Raw genomic sequence first — 19,014 nt, forward strand, 5'->3', positions numbered from 1 at the left:
AGTTATATTTCAGGGTTATTTAAAATCAGACTCTGAAAGCCTTTTACCTTCAAAATTATATAATTCTGTGTTTTATGATGAGTTTTTAAGAATTCTATAATCACAATAAAAAATCAGTAAGGAGAAATTTTAAGATACAATCACTGTCCCAATAATTTTCTAAATTACTGAAAAATACAAAATGCTTTTAAAATATAAAGTCATTAGGGAGACCTGGGTGGCTCAGTCTGTTAAGCATCCAACTCTCAATTTCAGCTCAGGTCATGATATCATGGTTCACGATATTGAGCCCCACATCAGGCTCTGCTCTGATGCTGAGCCTGCTTGGGATTCTCTCTCTCCCTCAAAATAAATAAACAAACATTAAAAAAAATAATAAAATAAAATATAAAGTCATTAGAAACATGACTGTGTATGTACTTCAAGATTTCATGATAATTCTAAGGTAACAATTATCTGGATAAACACTTAAAAGATGTTAAAAAATGAGGAAATACTTAATGTTGAACTGTAACGTATCATTCTTAAAAATACATAGGAGGTGATGGTGCACATTTTGAGCATTTGCTCCATTGCCCCATTACCCTTGTAATTAATCTAATGTTTTGCATTATAAATATCAGTTAATAAAATATCTACCATCTTAAAGGAAAAATTTGCTCATTTATCAATCTACACATTAGTAAACTATGTTATAAGAGAATTTAGAATTTCAACTTTAAGGGTTTCCTCATTTTTTTTTTAATTTTTAAATATTTTTTTTCATGTTTATTTATTTTTGAGAGAGAGAGAGAACGTGGGGAAGGGGCAGAGAGTGGGAGATACAGAATCCAAAGCAGGCTCCAGGCTCTGAGCTGTCAGGACAGAGCCCGATGCAGGGCTTGAACACATAAACCATGAGATCATGACCTAAGCCAAAGTCAGATGCTTAACAGACTGAGCCACCCAGGTGCCCCTAGGGTTTCTTCATTTTTAAAAAGACTTTATTCTCCTTAGCATTTTAGTTTCCTAGCCATACTGCCAACTTCTATGGTCCTACTTCCATTTCTATAGCATAAGGATGGTCTGCATGAGGTCTTTAATCCCTTCTGGATCTCCATTCTGCAGTAAGTATGCCTCCATATATACAGTAAAGTCTTTTATCTAGAATTTTACCAACTGGAAATTTTAGTTGAGTCCCAATCCTATGCTTTGCCAGTGCAATAATAACTAATGTAATGACCTATGAGCACTGAAAGATCCTAAAGATGAGAAAAGTTCTTTAAAATGAAATTTCATATATATACATTTAAAAATCTCTAATTGTACTACAATTCCTTGAAAATCAGTCTAAGGGAAATACAAGTATTATCTGGTTGGATGAAGTACATATTAAGCGACAGTTTATTTTACTTATATACATATATAGCAGTCTACTTGGCTGCAAACTGAATGTCAGACATTTTAACTTTATTTACCAGTGTGTTGAGGTAGAAAAATGCCCTCAAACATCCATCTGTGCTAAGCACTATCTTGATTAAACAAAGTCCATATTCCATAAAAAGCTGGGAAAATAGTACAAAAGATAAAGAATAACGGGATTCCCAAGCTTTTAGACTTCATGAGTCAGTTTCAAAAATTTTTTTTGAAAAAAGGAAGTAAATGACACCATGTTTTGCCAATTTATTTTGCCAAGAACTGTGTCTGAAAACCATTACCATCTAGGGCCACCTGGGTGGCTCAGTTGGTTGAGAGTCCGACTTTGGCTCAGGTCATGATCTCACAGTTTGTGAGTTTGAGCCCCACATCAGGCTTTCTGCTGTCAGAAAAGAGCCCAGTTCAGATCTTCTGTCCCCCTCACTCTCTGCCCTTCTCCCGCTCTGTACACGTGCTCTCTCTCTCAAAAATAAACATAAGGAAAAAAAAGAAAACCATTACCATCTAATATCAGCATTATTTCATGAAAGAAAGAGTACCTATATCAAAAGAATAAAAAGGGAAGAAAAGAATGGAAGGGATAAAATCTCAAAATAAATAAAAATTACCAAAAACAATATAATTGGCAGCCAGTAGCAGGCCAAGTCCACATTCAGCTTGAAGGATCTCAATTAAGAAAAGAAATACTCTGGCACCATGACTGCTTTTTCACCTAATGTATCTGTTGCTTTAATCAGTAAACTTACATTCATTGCCTATGAGGACAGATATGATTGTTTTTATCTCATTTTAGAGAGGAGGAAATTAAGGCTTAGAGACACTGACTGACTTGTTCAAAAGTTCTCCTGCCAGTAAGCCCTTTCATATACCAGGCTGCCTCTTATAATTTACAAAGACTGTTGACACATAAAAAGTTCCAAGAACAAAACTGGTAAGTATTAGGTAATTCTCATCAGTGATGTTCTATGCATATGGATACCTGCCTTTTCAGTAGCCGATACATAAAACATTGTAAATTACCATAAGCAAAACCCATAGCAAACATGTACAAAGCAAATACTCATTGCTATAGTACAAGGAAACCAAGAATAGTTAATATGATTTCTTATGGACTTTGTTACGTCTATTTAAGTATCCATTCAAAACAGTAATGGAATATATTTTATAAGACACGCATGACTTTAACTTCACCTCAAGAAGCCACAGTGCAGGACCATCAATATATTCATTAATAGTGATCATAGGGATGACTCCAAATAGTGCCTAGATAATGAAACTTAGTAATATTCAAATATCAAGGCCAAGTTCTTGATCTATCTCTTTTGTCACTAGCTTTTCTCTCCTATTGCAATTAGCCATCTGACATGTTTCATTAATCCAAGGCAATAAAGAATCTGACTCAACAAAGAAGCAAGCTCTCCAAAATCTGTATGAAAGAAGAGTAAACTTACTGTACTCAATTAAGTGTGGTTGGAAAAGGAACTTCTAATTTAAATACTAAATCACCCACTTCTCTTTACCTCTAAGACTTCTACTACTGCCCAAGACTCATAATCTCATTTCTATTATGATTTTTACTGTTCTATTTGTCCATATCTTAACCCCCAAGAATTAAAGCCCCCAAGGACAAGAAGAACAAGAAGTTAGAGAAAACTCTTTAATAACAGAAAAATAAATCTAGTTTTGAATAGAGAAAGAATATTATAATACAGCAATGTCAATCCTGGAGGAATATTTTACTCATTGTCTGCTTCACATCTACAACAACACATACTCATATACAAACATAATGAAAATTTAAGTATTTCAGCATCTAGTTATATCCAGGACACCATACATAGAAAATAAGTAACAGATCATGTGTTCTTTTGGTAAAACAATGACCAAAAACAGTTTATCAGAAAGCAATTCAAACAAAAACCAACTGTTCCTTTTTTTTTCTTACTTCTAATTTACTTTGCAGATTCCAAATAGCACTGTAAGTTAATATACTTTAAAAAAAAAAGAAGACTTTGTAGAAATAAATTAATTAAAACATTTTTTTAATGTTTATTTTTGAGAGACAGAAGAAGACATAGAGTGTGAACAGGGGAGGGGCAGGAAGAGAGGGAGACACAGAATCCAAAGCAGGCTCCAGGCTCTCAGCTGTCAGCAAAGTCTGATGCGGGGCTAGAACCCACCAACCGTGAGATCATGACCTGAGCCGAAGTCAGATGCTTAACAGACTGAGCCACTCAGGTGCCCCCAAATAAGTTAATTTTTAATTAAATTAAAAGCATGTGATTTTTCAAACTATCTTGATATTTACCAAATATCATTTGTGATGGGAAAATGATGTAACAAGGTGGATAACTTACAGTCATCTTGACAAAAACGACTAACAGTTCCAGAAGGTAACATATAGTCCCTGGTTTGTATATTAACTATGAAATAATGCCAAATTCTATAGATGATATTTAAAGCAGCTTTAGTGAAAAGACACTACTCTTTTTGCTGGCACATTCTTAGAAATCATTACATAATACCAATAATTCAAAGTGTCCCTACTTTTTGACCATGAACCCCACATCAAATAAGCCATAATTACAACCAATTCATTCTATCCTCACAAAGACTCATCTTGACTTACAAGATTCAAGATGATATAGATTTATGAAGAACTGATACTTTCTCCAAAATCTACAATATTCTGAATGCATAAAATGTTATTTACACAATATTTCTCAACAAGAAGAAAAATTATTTAAAAGTAGGTTCTCAACAAGAGATTCAATAATCCAGACTTTGGACTCAGCTAGCCAATTCACCAGAAATCTTACTTCATACTACCTTTGACCATCATGAGGTTAGAAATTTCCAGTAATATTTGATTTCTATAACACAGTTAGCCCATCCTTAATAACTTTACACATACGTATTGATTTTTTTTCTCCTTGAAAATAAGTCTCTGTGGGTATTTCTACCACAAAATAATAATCCTATTCCTACAAAGTTTAACTTGTTGGCTTGTAAGTTACAGTCACATGCTGTTAAATTTTAATTTTTATCTGTGCATTTTTTCATGCCAACAATAAGATTTTTGTTAATTAACATTATTGATTGCAATGAAATAACACTTTTAACTTAAGAATGTTGGCCCATTCCATGCTGACAGTGCAGGGCTTGCTTGGGATTCTCTCTCTCCCTCTTTCTCTGCCCCTCCCCTGCTTACACAACAGGTGCTCACTCTCAAAATAAATAAATACACGTTGAAAAAAAAAAAAAAAAGAATGTTGGCCTTTCAGTGGTACCTGGGTGGTTCAGATGGTTAAACATCTGGTTCTTGGTTTTGCCTCAGGTCATGATCTTGCAGTTCATGGGTTCAAGCCACACACTGGGCTTCATGCTGACAGTGCATAGCTGGCTTGGAATTCTCTCTCCCTCTCTCTCTCTGCCCCTCCCCCACTAGCACTCAGGCTCTCTTAAAATAAATAAAGTTTAAAAAAAAAAGAATGTTGGCCCTTGACCCCTGACTCTTAACTAAATTACTGTAGGACAAATTTAATGACTTTTTTCACTATTTTTCATATTACTGTTATTAAATATTTTATTTCATAATTACAAAACCAATGAGCTTTCTACACTGTGTTGTTTGTTAAATCCATCACTTACATTATCATTTTTCCTCTAAATTTATTTCTAGACTATATAGTAACATTTCTATTCTAGGTGGGACATTTTAATAATTAAATGTTTTATTTTTAATTTTTTTTAATGTTTATTTATTTTTGAGAGAGAGAGACACACACACACACACACACACACACACACACACACACACACACACGGGGCGTGACCTGGAAAGGGGCAGAGAGAAAGGGAGACATAGAATCCGATGCAGGCTCCATGCTCTGAGCTGTCATCCCAGAGCCCAATGTGAGGCTCAAACTCTCATGAACCACGAGATTATGACCTGAGCCCAAGTCTGATGCTCAACTGAGCTACCCAGGTGCCCCAACAATTAATTAAATGGTTTTTATATTTAGCATGCTGAATAACTATAAACCAATGATGCAGCTACATCATTGCACCACTAGATGGGGCACAGGTAATGTGAAATGTGCAGAGTAGTCTAAAGTGGAGAACACTGGTCACTCAAGAAAAAACAATGGAGAACAAAGACAGTGAGAAGTTAAGAACAGGTTTTGATTGGATTTGGCTGTATCACATGGGCAAAACTGCCACAAAGCAAAAGCTCCAATGAGTGCTTCAACTGCCAATAAGATGAAGCTGTTTCAATTAGTGAACTACCTCCTTTTGATTCATTTCATAATTCAAAGTAGGTGGGCTTAGCTAGTATGGCAAAGAACACTAAACATAGAGTCAGGCGTTAGCTATGTTACATGCAAATTATTTGACTTTGTGCAACTTGCTTAAATTCCCCAGGCCTCAATTTCTTCATCTGTTAAAAAATGAAGTGCCTGAACTAATGATAATACCTAAGGGTGGCTTAGCAGGGACTTGGTTCCCTCATAATCTTTATTATTTCCCTAGCAATCCTAGAACATTCATTCACTGTTAGGAAAATTGCAGCTTTAAGGCACATCTATCCATATCTAACTTCCTTTCCAATCAGGAGAACTCAAATAAATGCAGTATCTTTGCATGGGTAGGTCACATACCTAGATGCATTAACTCCTACAAACTGTAATTAAATTGGATAATCACATATGAAATACTGTTTACATACACACTGTCATATTTGCCTGGTTGGAAACCACTGAGCAAACTGAATGAATGAATGATGAAAACTAATGTGAAGTGAACTGGAGATGTTGATTAAGTAGCATAGAACAGTAAAAATTATAAAGTAGCAAGAAGTGGGGAAAATCTATATAGATACTTCAAAGAATCTAAACTTACTGCCTCATTATTTAACATAGTAACATATTTTCAGAAGAAAATAATTTAAAAGTATAATTGATCCAAATACACAAAGAAAATGATTGTTTTCTAATAAACAACTCTGTGTGTGTAACATTGCAGTATACCTTTTAACTCAGCAAAGTTTGCAAAGTCAGTATAACAATCTTTCTTCAAAATATGCCTTCAAAATAAATTTTTTTTTAACATTTATTCATTTTTGAGAGACAGAGAGAGCGAGCATGAGTGGGGGAGAGGCAGAGGGAGAGCGAGACACAGCATCCAAAGCAGGCTCCAGGCTCTGAGCTGTCAGCACAGAGTCTGACGCGGGGCTTGAACCCACGAACCATGAGATCATGACCTGAGCTGAAGTTGGGTGCTCAACGGACTGAGCCACCCAGGCACCCCTCAAAATATGCCTTTTGAGTGACGCCTGGGTGGCTCAGTCAGTTAAGCATCCAATTCTTGATTTTGGCTTAGGTCATGATCTCACAGTTCATGGGATTGAGCCTCGCATCAGGCTCTGCACTCACGGCTCGGAGCCTGCTTGGGATTCTCTCTCCCCCTCTCTCTCTGAAAATAAACTTAAAAAAACAAATAAAGGCATTATTTTAAAATATGCCTTTTGAAGTCTATTAAATACCTGTCTAAAAATATCCCTTGCAAAATTCTTTATCTTTTATTTCCTAAAGTCTTGTGCTTATGTAAAAGCGAAAATTTCTAAATTATATGTGCTATGGACTATGTTTGTACCCCCATCCACATTCTCTTCTCCATTTATGTTACAAACTTTAGCCCCCAATGTGATGGAATTAGGAGGCGGGGCCTCTGGGGGCCTTTGTCTTTGAATTTTCAACTAAGGACTTGTACTTTCATACAATCAGGAAAAATATTTATATTAACATCATTGCTTAAGTTATAAAGGAATACAGAGCCTGTTACAAAGATATTTGTATAAAAGTGTGATATTGCAAATTAATGAAATACATTAATCTGATTTCTAAGAAAATAGAGTGTGAAGATTTAAACTTTCTCAAAGGAGAAAAGTTGTTTCCCTGTACAAGTTCTCACTCTACTGGTGACACAGAGAATAAACTTATTCTGACATTTCTGAAGCACAGTAATTGCATTATTTTCCACAAGCACTAGAGGGCAGGGTTTTCACTATAAAACCCCGTTTCACCAATTATCATTGAATTATATGCGTTTTTTGGTATGTGGTTTCTGTTAATATGCAATCCCCTATCACTAAATTTATTATATGCCTTATCTGTATCAACACATGATAATATTAAATTACATTTTCAGTCATGGTCTTGATGTATTTAATAGCTCATTTAGCATATATAAAATTACCTAACATACATGAGAAAAGGAATTTAAATATATACATATGTACATACAATGTATATTTCAAAACTGTGGTTTTTAGGACTGTGTTAACAAACATACCATCTAAGTCTCTAATCTGGCACTATCTCATATTAAAATCGAATGACTAATAACACTGAAAACTGAGGTCCATTGTTACTGGTTCTAGTTTAATAAAAAAAGCAAAGATACTTTTTAAGAAACTAAATGCTCTGAGCATTCCAGGTATTTCAGAGAACACTGAAATGCTTTTCTGTAACTCCAAAAGCTTCTATCATCTATGAGGCCTGTGAATTCTTGTATGGGTAAAAGAGAATCTGTGAGGGAAAATAGTATTTCAGGAAGAGAAAACAGTAAGAGTAAAGTCATGACATCTCAAAAGTACAGTTTATTCAGGGAATGCCAGGGTAATCTGATATATGGCTATAGAAAAGGGTGCACTGGAGAAATAGCTGAAGATAAAGTTGGAAAAGTAAGGAAGGATCATTTGAGGACAGACTGTTATGCTGTACTTGGGAGTTGGACATCATTTTGAAGGCAATGGGAAAGTCACTGAAGACTTTTAAGCAAGGGAAGAGCTGCGACAGAGATCTGTTTTTACAGAGGTAACAAAATACAGGACGAATATGAAGAGTGAAAGCTTGGAGTAGAGGAGACCAAGGAGTGAAGTGCACAGGCTAAGGCCTTAAAAAGGGCAAAAACACTGAGGGTGCAAAGACAAAGTATTCCAGTAACATTTCAAAAAACAGGAATGGCTAGACTTGGCAAAGGATAAATACAGTGAATACGGGTTTCAAGCCTTGATAACTGGATGGAGAGTGATGTCTTTAAGACAAGCTAGAGTGTAAGTAATTTTAAGTGCAAGGTGTTTTCTGATATCCAGGCTACAAGATCTACTAAATAGCTACAAATGTAAGGCTGAAAATCCAGAGGGAAGTGTGATATAAAGAAATAAAAGGCAAAAATAAGATGTTTTTTTGGTGGCTTATAAAAGGAGTCTCATTATATTATTGACATTAGATGCATACCTCTTATTACCAAGTAATTAATGTCATCAAGCATCAAGAATATGAATTTGAATTGAACACAGTATCACACAGGAAAATAAACTTTGCAAATGAATGGTAGTCATGTAAACTATGGGATGGCATTGCACTATTAGGAACAACTTATTCAATTTAATTATTACTCATTATCCACTTTGAACACACATATAATGTATTGCCAAGTATGATTTATGTTTCATGTACAGATAGGGATTTATTAAGACATTTAAGATACACAAACAAATTTCATCTGAAGTAAAGCCACAAGTTTTAAAGACAGATTTATAAGACAGAAAAATATGAGCTTACTAATAAAGAAAGCTGGTAATAACAATTACTAATAAATATCATTAGTAAGGGCAGGAAGCTTAGTCAGTTAAGCATCTGACTTCAGCTCAGGTCATGATCTTATGGTGTGTGAGTCTGAGCCCCATGCTGGGCTGTGTGCTCTCAGCACAGAGCTTGGATCCTCTGTCCCCTTCTTTCTCTGTCCCTCCCCCACTCACGTTCTCTCAGTCTCTCTCTCTAAAATAAGCATTTAATAAATAAAAATCATTAGTATAAAACTTCTTATTTGCAGAGTCTCTCAAATACATTTTATTTGATCTCTACAAACTGTCCATAAAGTAAACTGGTGCTGGTAGTTATAATAGCAACAATAACAACCATAATACTCTGATAACACATGAATTTTAAACCAGAGTTTATTTTCTACTCTTCACCTTTTCCCCAACCCCTCAGTTTGTAGAATACACTAGACATCTTAGAAACTCATATTTGGAAATTTATAGTATTTAATACCCGAGCTTTCTTGACATAAATCAGCTAGATTAAAACTAGGTTAGAACTGAATTTTGTGAAAGTCTTTGAACTATAGAAAACACAGACCAAAGAAATATAATATTGTTCCACTATGAAATGCACTTAATCTGATCTAGACATTTAAATTGGGTGCCATAAATGCTTGGTAATTATTACAGAAAACTGAAATCTGGGGAAAAGTCCAATCCAACTTAAGTTGATATAAATCTGACCATTTATAGATGCATCTAGTAAAACTCTCACTGTGCTGATATAAATTTAGCTTTCATAAACTGTTTAAATGAAATTCTAGCCCGAGAGGACAAACATCCATCAAAATTTCTTACTTCATAGATCAACTCTTGAATTTCATTTTTTAAAAAACCACTGCATTATCTAGGTAAGGAGTTTAAAAGAGTCTCCATTTATCTAAAGGCTGAGCCAATCTGGAAACTTTAAAGTCATTTATATTTTATAGAGACTGGGAACTCAACATGTTATCTTACAAATAAGCAGCCTCTTGCTTCTATATATTTTAGCATTTCAACAGGGTCGGAATGGGTTAAAAAAGAAACAGGAATACTTACTTGAACCTGGCAGGTGAAAGAGGAGTAGGAGGAAACATTCCTGGTTCAAAAGAGTCAAAATAAGTCACTGTCCAAGAAAAGCTACAACAGGAGAATCCGGCAGATAGAGAGATTATAAGTAGAGTCCAGAATCCTTAATGGGAAAAGAGGAAGAAAACTTTAATTATTAACAGCAAAGCAATTTAAATTAAACCAGTATCTTCATGTTCAGAAGATCATGTGTATTTCTGAACTTCTGAATTGCGTGTAGGTGATAAAAGAGATTTGAGCTTAGTACAAGCTAAACCATGTAAAGTGTAAAATACTAAAGCACAATTAGAAGTCATATCATTCAATATTTAAATTATAATTGAATAAAATATAAAATAATTAAAAATGTAAATAATTTAATAGTTTGGTATTTCAATTATCATTTAATATGTGGAAAAGAGTACAAATTCAACTTAATATATCTTCAGTTTTACAAAATTGGACTATAGAAATAGTTAAAATACTTCACTGTTAAAATGTCTTGACATTTTTCATTTAACTCTATGAATCACAGCTTGCTATCTTTTATTACCTACAATAAGTGTTTCCTTTCTTTCCATACTATGCACTTTTGACATAAGAATTTTACAGTGTATACTCTTTATACCTTTCCTATAAACATTATTAACTTAGCTGATTCAATTTTCTCAGTATATGGACAAAAGTTAACTCACAATTTACAAATGAGTTGGGATCCTAAATTTTATTTTCAGAGGGGAAGACTGGAAGATTTTCTCAAAGAATTCTTAAGTCAAAAGCATGGTATTATCTTCAACTCAAGGAAGGGGGAAAAGGTTGAGAAATGGAAGAATGGGGGGAATGAACAAAGCAACAGTAGAGGGAATAAATTAATTTGAAGGTTTTTAGACATACTCAAACTGAGAGTTTATTAAGCTACCACTACTGATTGTGTGTCCCGGGCTGTACCTACTGAGGTAGTATAGGGAGGGAGGAAAGGCTGTGAAGACTATGGTTGAGAATGATATATGAACTACTATTTCCTGGCTGCACAAAATGCACAACTAAGATGCCTTCTGGCAAGAAGCGGTTAAGAAATACGTGCACTGGACTGTTTATAAACCATACGAAGTCCAGTAACAGTCCGATAAAACTGCTAAAAGACAAACTCAGAGAAATGAAGTATTAAGAAATACTGTGGCAAAGTAGTTTTGAAAGATTAACCTTAATCTTTTCTCACTAGTTCCCTTTCCTTTACCCTCTTTTAAGGAGATAAGGAACTGTGTGTTCACTGCCACAGAAAGATGTGACAAAGAGAAACAGCCTCAGTGTCTTTTTGGTTTTTATGTTGCAAAATGATTCAGGGAACTAGGAGGATAAATATAAGTAAGAGGGTAGACAAACACAAAATGTCTTGAATAGACACCAAAGATGAGTTGATCGGGTATAGACAAAACCTTTGTGTAGAACGGGGAGAAAGAGAGTGATGGCTTTATGCACAGGTGGGGAAGACTCTCCTGGTTTGAAGAAAGTGGTGTGTGTGCGTGTACGGACAGGGGATAGTACTGCTGGCACTTCCTGGCAGAGCCAGGAGAGGAGGCCACACACCACCACAGAGGGATTGTAGCTATATACAGCAGCTTGGCAGATGGATCCAGAGCCAAGCCTGCAGATGTCTCTCTCCTAAGTGGGGCACAGAAACAGCAGATGGTCATGTGGCTACAAAAGTGCTACATCTGAGGAGCACCTGGGTGGCTCAGTTGGTTAACTGTCCGACTTCGGCTCAGGTCATGAACTGGAGGTTTCCGAGTGAGAGCCTGGTGTTGGGCTCTGTGCTGACAGAACACAGCCTGGAGCCTGCTTCAGATTCTGTGTCTCCCTCTCTCTCTGTTCCTCCTCCGCTCACACTCACTCTCTCTCTCTCAAAAATAAATAAAAAGATTAAAAAAAAAAAAAAAAGTGCTACATCTGAAAGGCCATCCTGACCAGAAAGCAAGATGCTTCTGCAGTAACTCATTTGAGCAAATGCTTTGAGGACTAGATTGCATCCCACCCCAATGTCCTGGCACAGTGTCAGACTTTAGAACCTTAACTGAACCTAGGACTGGGTAGACAGAATCTTAGCAAAGACTGAGGTACAATCTTCCTGCCAACCCAGTGAGATAGAAGACCAAAATAAAAATTATAAGATTACTTATAGCTGTACACACAGCTACAACTTAAGGATGGTTATTCTGCCAAATAGCTATTATTTGTTATTATTTAGATGAATACTGCTAAAGGGGATAAAACAACTGACAGGTTTACACTAAGTTTAACATCTTACAATACATAAAGTCTGCAGAACAAAGACAGTAATTATGAAAATTCAACTATCTGGGGACTGTTGTAGAATAATGGAAACTTCTAAATATCTAAAAAATGTGAGAAAGACACAAAATAACAGGTAAAAAAGCAATAAAATGTGAGGCTCTCTATAAAGCCCATCAAGCCTTTTCGCTCAAGTGAAATAGAACACTCGTCAAAATTAATATAAGAATATTCTTCAGTTTTCAAAACTGACCACTATTCTACAACCTAAGTGCTTACCTCACCTTGCGTAGTTTTACTTTATATTCACTTTGAACGAATCAAGAGTTACATCACTGACAAAAGCCAATTCATAATGATATGCCTAAAAAAGTACATTGCAATATTATGGTCTACAAGTGCTTATACTTCAGAAAATGACTCAATTTGTTTATGAACAAGCAGAAAATCCACACAAGTTGGTAACTACACAACTAAATCTGCAGCAAGTCCCTTCCTCCAGAACCCCTCATGCTAAAAACTTGACAACTAATGTTACGTAAACCCATTTTACCAAAAGTTAACATAATTTTTAAAAAGTACAAAAGCATATAAAAACTAAGTTAGAGTCTTCCTACCTCAATTCACCAATTCCACTCCTAAAAGCAATCAGCTAAGTTGTGCATCTTTTCTAAGTTATAGTTTTCTAGGTAATGTAAATACATATATGGAGCTAGTTATGTACAATATACAATACATGTAGATTCCATTTTCCACAAATAGGATTCTCACCGGAAAAGCTGTCCTGCACTTTGCTTTTCTCACATAACAATGTCGGAGACCTTTCATATCAGTACACATAGCTACAGTTCTATTACATATTTTTATTATTCCACTATTAAAAACTATGTTGCAAGTAATATCCTTAAACTATACAGTTATACAAGGATATCTGTAACAAATTTCCAAAGAACTGGTGTATCAAAGGATATAAGCCTTTAAATAAATACATACATCCTTTGTTCTTATCTATAGTTCAATTTTCATCAGTTGATGGAAACTCATCTTTCCACCAACTGAAACGTCTGGGCTTCAATGTTATTACCTAAAGCAAAGATGGGGGTAGGTGGAAAATTCCTATCCCCATCTTTTTGCTGGAGTTTTATATTCACTTATCTCATGGTATATTTTGTTTTGGTTCACTTTTTAAAATAAATGATTTTGGCGTCAAAGTGCAGTTACTACTCTAAAAATATGCTGGCAGTTCTGTATTTCTATAAAAGCTGCCAACAAAGAAAGATGATTGTATGTTTTAAATATTTTATTTAGCACTTTCAGGCTTACAGGGATGAGGTGACTTTCAGAAGCTTTATGAAATCAGATATGTGAAGGCAATAGTTTGCACATTATAATGTAAACAGAAACAACTAGAAAAACAAACAAACAAAACACCTCCCGTGATCCGATATTGGGAAAAATTTATTAAAACACTGTTATGCAAATACATTCTTCATAAAAACTTATTTGTGCCATAAGCAAACAATGAATGAGTAAATGTCACAGCATGCTGATAATGTCCAAGTCCTATTTCAGAGCTTCTGACAATTTGAAAATTTTAGATAAAATGGTATACTATGAAATACTACAGTGCAGTAACAAAAAAGAATGAGGTAGAACTATATATAAAGATACAGATTAATCTCCAAGACATTTTAATAAAGCTGCATGATTGCAATTATGTTCTTTCTATGACAATGACAAAACCACATTTTGAACGATCCTGTACATATAAATGAATAGAAAAAGATCTGAAAAAATATACAAGTACATTAGTGGGAATCTTTGCTTTAATTGTTGGAATTTCTTTCCAAGTGAGACTATATTATTTCTATAACTTATGAAATTAAAAATTAAAATTAGTATTTAGGTAATTTTAAAAGTTGTAAAAACTATAGCTAGTTACTAATAAAATCTTAGATGTACTCATACCTAAAATTAATCAACTATTTTTAAATGTTAAGCAAAGTTTTGCAACTTTATCAGATTCTATAGTTTTCTAACTTAGGAGGGCGAAAACATTTTAAATAATTTAGTATTTTCTCTAAAATTCAACACAGTCTACCGACAGCTCAAGTCTTCAAATCCCTTAACCAACGTGTGTCTCTGCATGTTAAGACAGAAAGCTAGATAGCCTTTGATCTTCAAACTTATTATTTCCAAATACAGGAGCAGATGAAAGCATTCTTTCCTCCCCTTCCAGTGCCACCTGATAAAGGTCTCTACCCAACTGCCTGTTCACCTGCAGCTCAGCATGTAGCAATTTCACTCCCATTCCTGCTGAAAAAGGCAAGGAAAGTGGAAGGAAACATTCTGAAAGATGAAGTGACAAAAACTTGAAAAATTAAGTAACATCTGTAGTTTCCAACCATGTTAAATCATACAATTCACATGGGAAACTTTTAGAAAACTTCTTTTATCATGGACAATTTCAAACATACACAAAAGTAGAGGGAAAAGTACAATGCAACCCCACGGATTGACCACTCATCTTTATATAACTAACTCGTCATATCTTGTTAAGCCTATATTACTCTTGGAAGCATATAATCTTTAGTATAATAGGCAAAATAGTTATTACTATCATCTAAGGTCCAAAATACCCTTTCCCTTATCTTTTTTTCTTTCTTTCCTTATTTTAAGTCATTTGATGAACAATTTACAGAAGACTAAAAAGACCATGAAAAAACTATGTTAGAAATTTTAATAAAATATAAATACAACAAATCCAAAGTTTCATTCTGAATTTCCTTGGTTTTAAAAATATACACCCTAGAAATGGCCATATACTCTTAAGTGCAAGTAACTGATTACTAATTTCATGCATGAATCTGGAACATAATTATCTTATAAATACTGATTCCAGACTTCAGATACACCTTTAAGTGGTTTCAGCTTATCATTAGTTTTGCTTTTTCTTTTTGCACCTGCATCACCAAAACACAAAACACATGGCAAAGAGAGGCCAACCGTCTACTTTGCTCCATAATTCGCAAAACATTTCCATTTTTAGAATTATAAACAATTTGAATCATCAACCCAGTGAATTTTTAAAATTTCTTTCCAATCACCTTTTTATACATAGCTGCCTTCAGCATTTGTCCATTTACAAACACTATGAAATAAGGGCAGACAAATATCACAAAATACGAAAAATACATCATTTAGCAAAGAGGACGGTTTGTATTTCTGCCTGAAGCCCTTTCTGTTGAATGACTAACTGAACGAGAATACTCTATTTTTTTGAAAAGGGTCAGAACAGTATCTTGAGTTTTACTTGCTGTAAGGTCTGTTACAACTACTAAACTCTGCTATTGTAACATGAAAACAGCCAGACAATATATAAAGGAAAGGACAAAGCTAGGCTATAACAAAATTAATTTACAAAAAACAGGTAGGTCAGATTGGTCTGCAGGCCACTGTTTGTTCTAGAAGATTCCATCATAATTTATTTTTAGCAAAGTTAAAAAGTAACTGGTAAGTACTATTAAGATTATTCCTAATATAATGAAAGAGCAAAATTGAGATATAGAAAAGATCACAAAAATTTCATAATGTACCTTAGATTAATAAAAGGATCCAAAAGACCAATATGGTAACTTCAAGGTTAAATAACCTTTATTCTATCAAAAAATTTAACTCAATTTTCCCTTTAGTCTCTGAAGATGCCCCAAGAAAGAATTAAAGTCACAAAATATCAATCTTTACAAAAAGAACTGCTCATGAAACTGGAAAAATGGGGCCCTGATGTTATATGAAACATTAAAGTATGCAGCCAATTTAGTGACTTTAACTTTGAGTAGATAAGGATCTTGTAAATTTAAAAAATCTGCAGATTTTGAAATCTTTTAAGTTCAAAAAAAGAAAATCTGCAGGGTTTTGTTGTTGATAAGTCTGGTTTGGGAAACATTAAACCAGTGGCTCTCATGAACCAGCAGCATAAATATCACCTAGAAACTTATTAAAAATGCAACTTCAGGGTGCCTGGGTGGCTCAGTTAAGTGTCTGACTTTGGCTCAGAGCATGATCCCACAGTTTTTGAGTTCATGCCCCCACATCAAGCTCTGTGCTGGAGCCTGCTTGGGATTCTCTCTGTCTCTGTCCCTTCTCCATTCTCTCTTTCAAAATAAATAAAAATGAACTTAAAAAAATGCAAATTCGTGGGCTCCATTCCCACACCTACCAAATCAGAAACTCTAGAACAGGTAAAGCCCAATAAATGAGTTTTAACAAGTCTTTCAGCTGATTCTGATGCCAGCTAAAGTTTGACTTCATTAGCCTAAGAAACATCCCCCCAGATCAATTTCTTGAGATTTAGAAGTCCCAGTGTCTCCTTGTCATTACTGCTTCTAGGTATTAGGGAGACCTGTAATGATTTTTATGACTAATAAGTTAGCTGCACAATGATAATTCCCCCTAATAATTCATACTGTTTCTGCCTTGCTATTGTGCCTACACTATCTCATAACATAAAAATTCTAATATACACTGTTGTGAATTTTGGTTGAGAAGATATTTATATTGATGAATGCAGGACAGTCGGTAATACTAGGTGAAATAACACATCTAAAAAATTAAAGTTTTGGCATACTGTAAAAGTTCAATAGTATTTTTATTAATGCTCAATGTATTATTTCCTAAACTTAAATTTTTGCTTTTCTTAAACACAGTTTTTCTTATTGAGAGTTACAGTCATTCATTACTGTATTGAGAAAGAAAGAAAGAAAGAAAGAAAGAAAGAAAGAAAGAAAGAAAGAAAGAAAGAAAGAAAATAGAACCTATAATTCCAAAACCCAGGTAAATTATCTAAAATTTTGGTTATATCCTTCTAGTCATTTTGGGCTTTCATTTTTCTCTTTTGTTACCTTAGTGATCATTCTTTATTTAATATAAGCAACACACACAATTTTACAAAAACTGCCACAGAAGAGGATAACATTATTTGTGAATTTGCCCCACACAGTTGCAGATAGCAATATATCATATCCTTAATATACAGTGGCCTCAAATTACAAGGTTCATACATTCACTAAAAAAAAGTTCAAGTTCACAGTTTCAATCATTTTTCACTGTAAGGAAGAAACTGAGTGAGTTGTTTTCAATTTGTGCCTTTCTAAGAGAATGGGTCACCCAACACACCATTTCCCTTAGAAATTTTTACCATTTTCTAATGTTCTGTATCATGAAATTATGATGGCAGAGTCTCACTTCATCACTCTGCAGAATAAATGATACTCTTCAAATGAATTGGCTTCATCCTTGATTGAATTATGTCAGTCATCTCCGGAAATGTTCAGAAGTTAGAAACATCTCAATCATAAAACAGAACTAAATGAGCGGCTCAAAAACAAGAATAGCCCTTGGTACTGCAATATGCTAGGAATTTGGTCTTAGCCACAAGAGGGACTTAATGTTAACTATTAAATGGATGTCAAAGAATGACAGGCACAAAAGATCAGAAGCTTTTCAAACTGAAGGAACTCCATGAAGTTGATTATAATTCCTGTACAGAACTACTTACAGCATGTATATTAAAAGTACTAGTCCTAAAAAAAAAAAAAAAGTACTAGTCTGGGGCTCCCGGGTGGCTCAGTTAAGCATCCGAATCTTGATTTCAGCTCAGGTCATGATCTCACATTTTGTGAGTTCAAGCCCCATGCTGGGCTCCGCACTGCTTCTTCTCATCTCTCTCTCTCTCTCCCTCCCAAAATAAACAAATGTAAAACAAAACAAAACAAAACAAAACAAAAAAAGATTAAGCATTTTCTGGTAAAGGCAAATCCTTCTGTTTTACTTATGTACTTACTTCAGATTTGCCTCAAATAAAAGGTCCTTTTATCACACCCTACAGTAAGACTATGAAAAAAAATGCAAAAATTGGAAATAGAACTAAGTGTGTGAAGAGTGATAAAACTTGGAAAATGTGAGATACAAAAGCCAATGTACAAAAATGAAACAACTCATATGTTGTATATTAGTGCAATCAATTTGGCCTGAGAATAACCTTCAGGAGGAAGGACTAGAATGTGATTTAACTAAGTAAACTTAAGTTTTATTAATCTCCCTGAAAAACAGGCTTATAGTAGGAGATGGTGTAAAGGACAATTATACAAAAGGAAAGCCCTTCGAATGCCACCTAGGAAGATCAGGGAGATGAGTTCTAAAACCAGGTGATATTGGCAATCATACCTCCCTGGCTGGAATACCTCACCAATAAAGACAAACAATGATACCCTCCCTAATCCTACTAGCTATTAGGATAAATTAACCCCCCAAATGCCCAGACATCATGCTCATCATGAACCTTTTTATATTTAAATTATAAATAGGGCTTCCCATGAAGATTTCTTTCAGACAAAGATGGCAAGAGAATGGCAGTGTCTTAGATTCATTCAAAGTCAGGTTTCTAAAGAGGCTTGTGCGCATATGTATTATTTATTACTGTCACTAGACACCTTGCAAGGACTTTCAACCCTTTTAACCGCTCTTAAGTATACTTTTAGAGGCACCTGGCCGGTTCAGCTGGTAGAGCATGCGACTCTTGATCTTGGGGTGGT

The 19,014-nt window shown here is 34.6% G+C and overlaps 1 protein-coding gene across 1 annotated transcript in view; it reads right to left on the reverse strand.

Annotated features, from left to right (window-relative positions):
- ARL6IP6 (ADP ribosylation factor like GTPase 6 interacting protein 6) overlaps positions 1-19,014 on the reverse strand; it is a 40,561-nt gene that overhangs the window by 16,813 nt on the left and 4,734 nt on the right. The window contains exon 3 of the mRNA XM_047085998.1: positions 10,124-10,256. Within this exon, the coding sequence (XP_046941954.1) occupies positions 10,124-10,256 (133 nt within the window). The remainder of the gene's footprint in view (positions 1-10,123; positions 10,257-19,014) is intronic.

The sequence above is a fragment of the Lynx rufus genome, unplaced genomic scaffold, assembly GCF_022079265.1.
Source record: "Lynx rufus isolate CCGP_SWC_20201006 ecotype Redwood Valley unplaced genomic scaffold, mLynRuf1.p SCAF_2, whole genome shotgun sequence".
In the NCBI taxonomy this organism is placed as follows: Eukaryota; Metazoa; Chordata; class Mammalia; order Carnivora; family Felidae; genus Lynx; species Lynx rufus.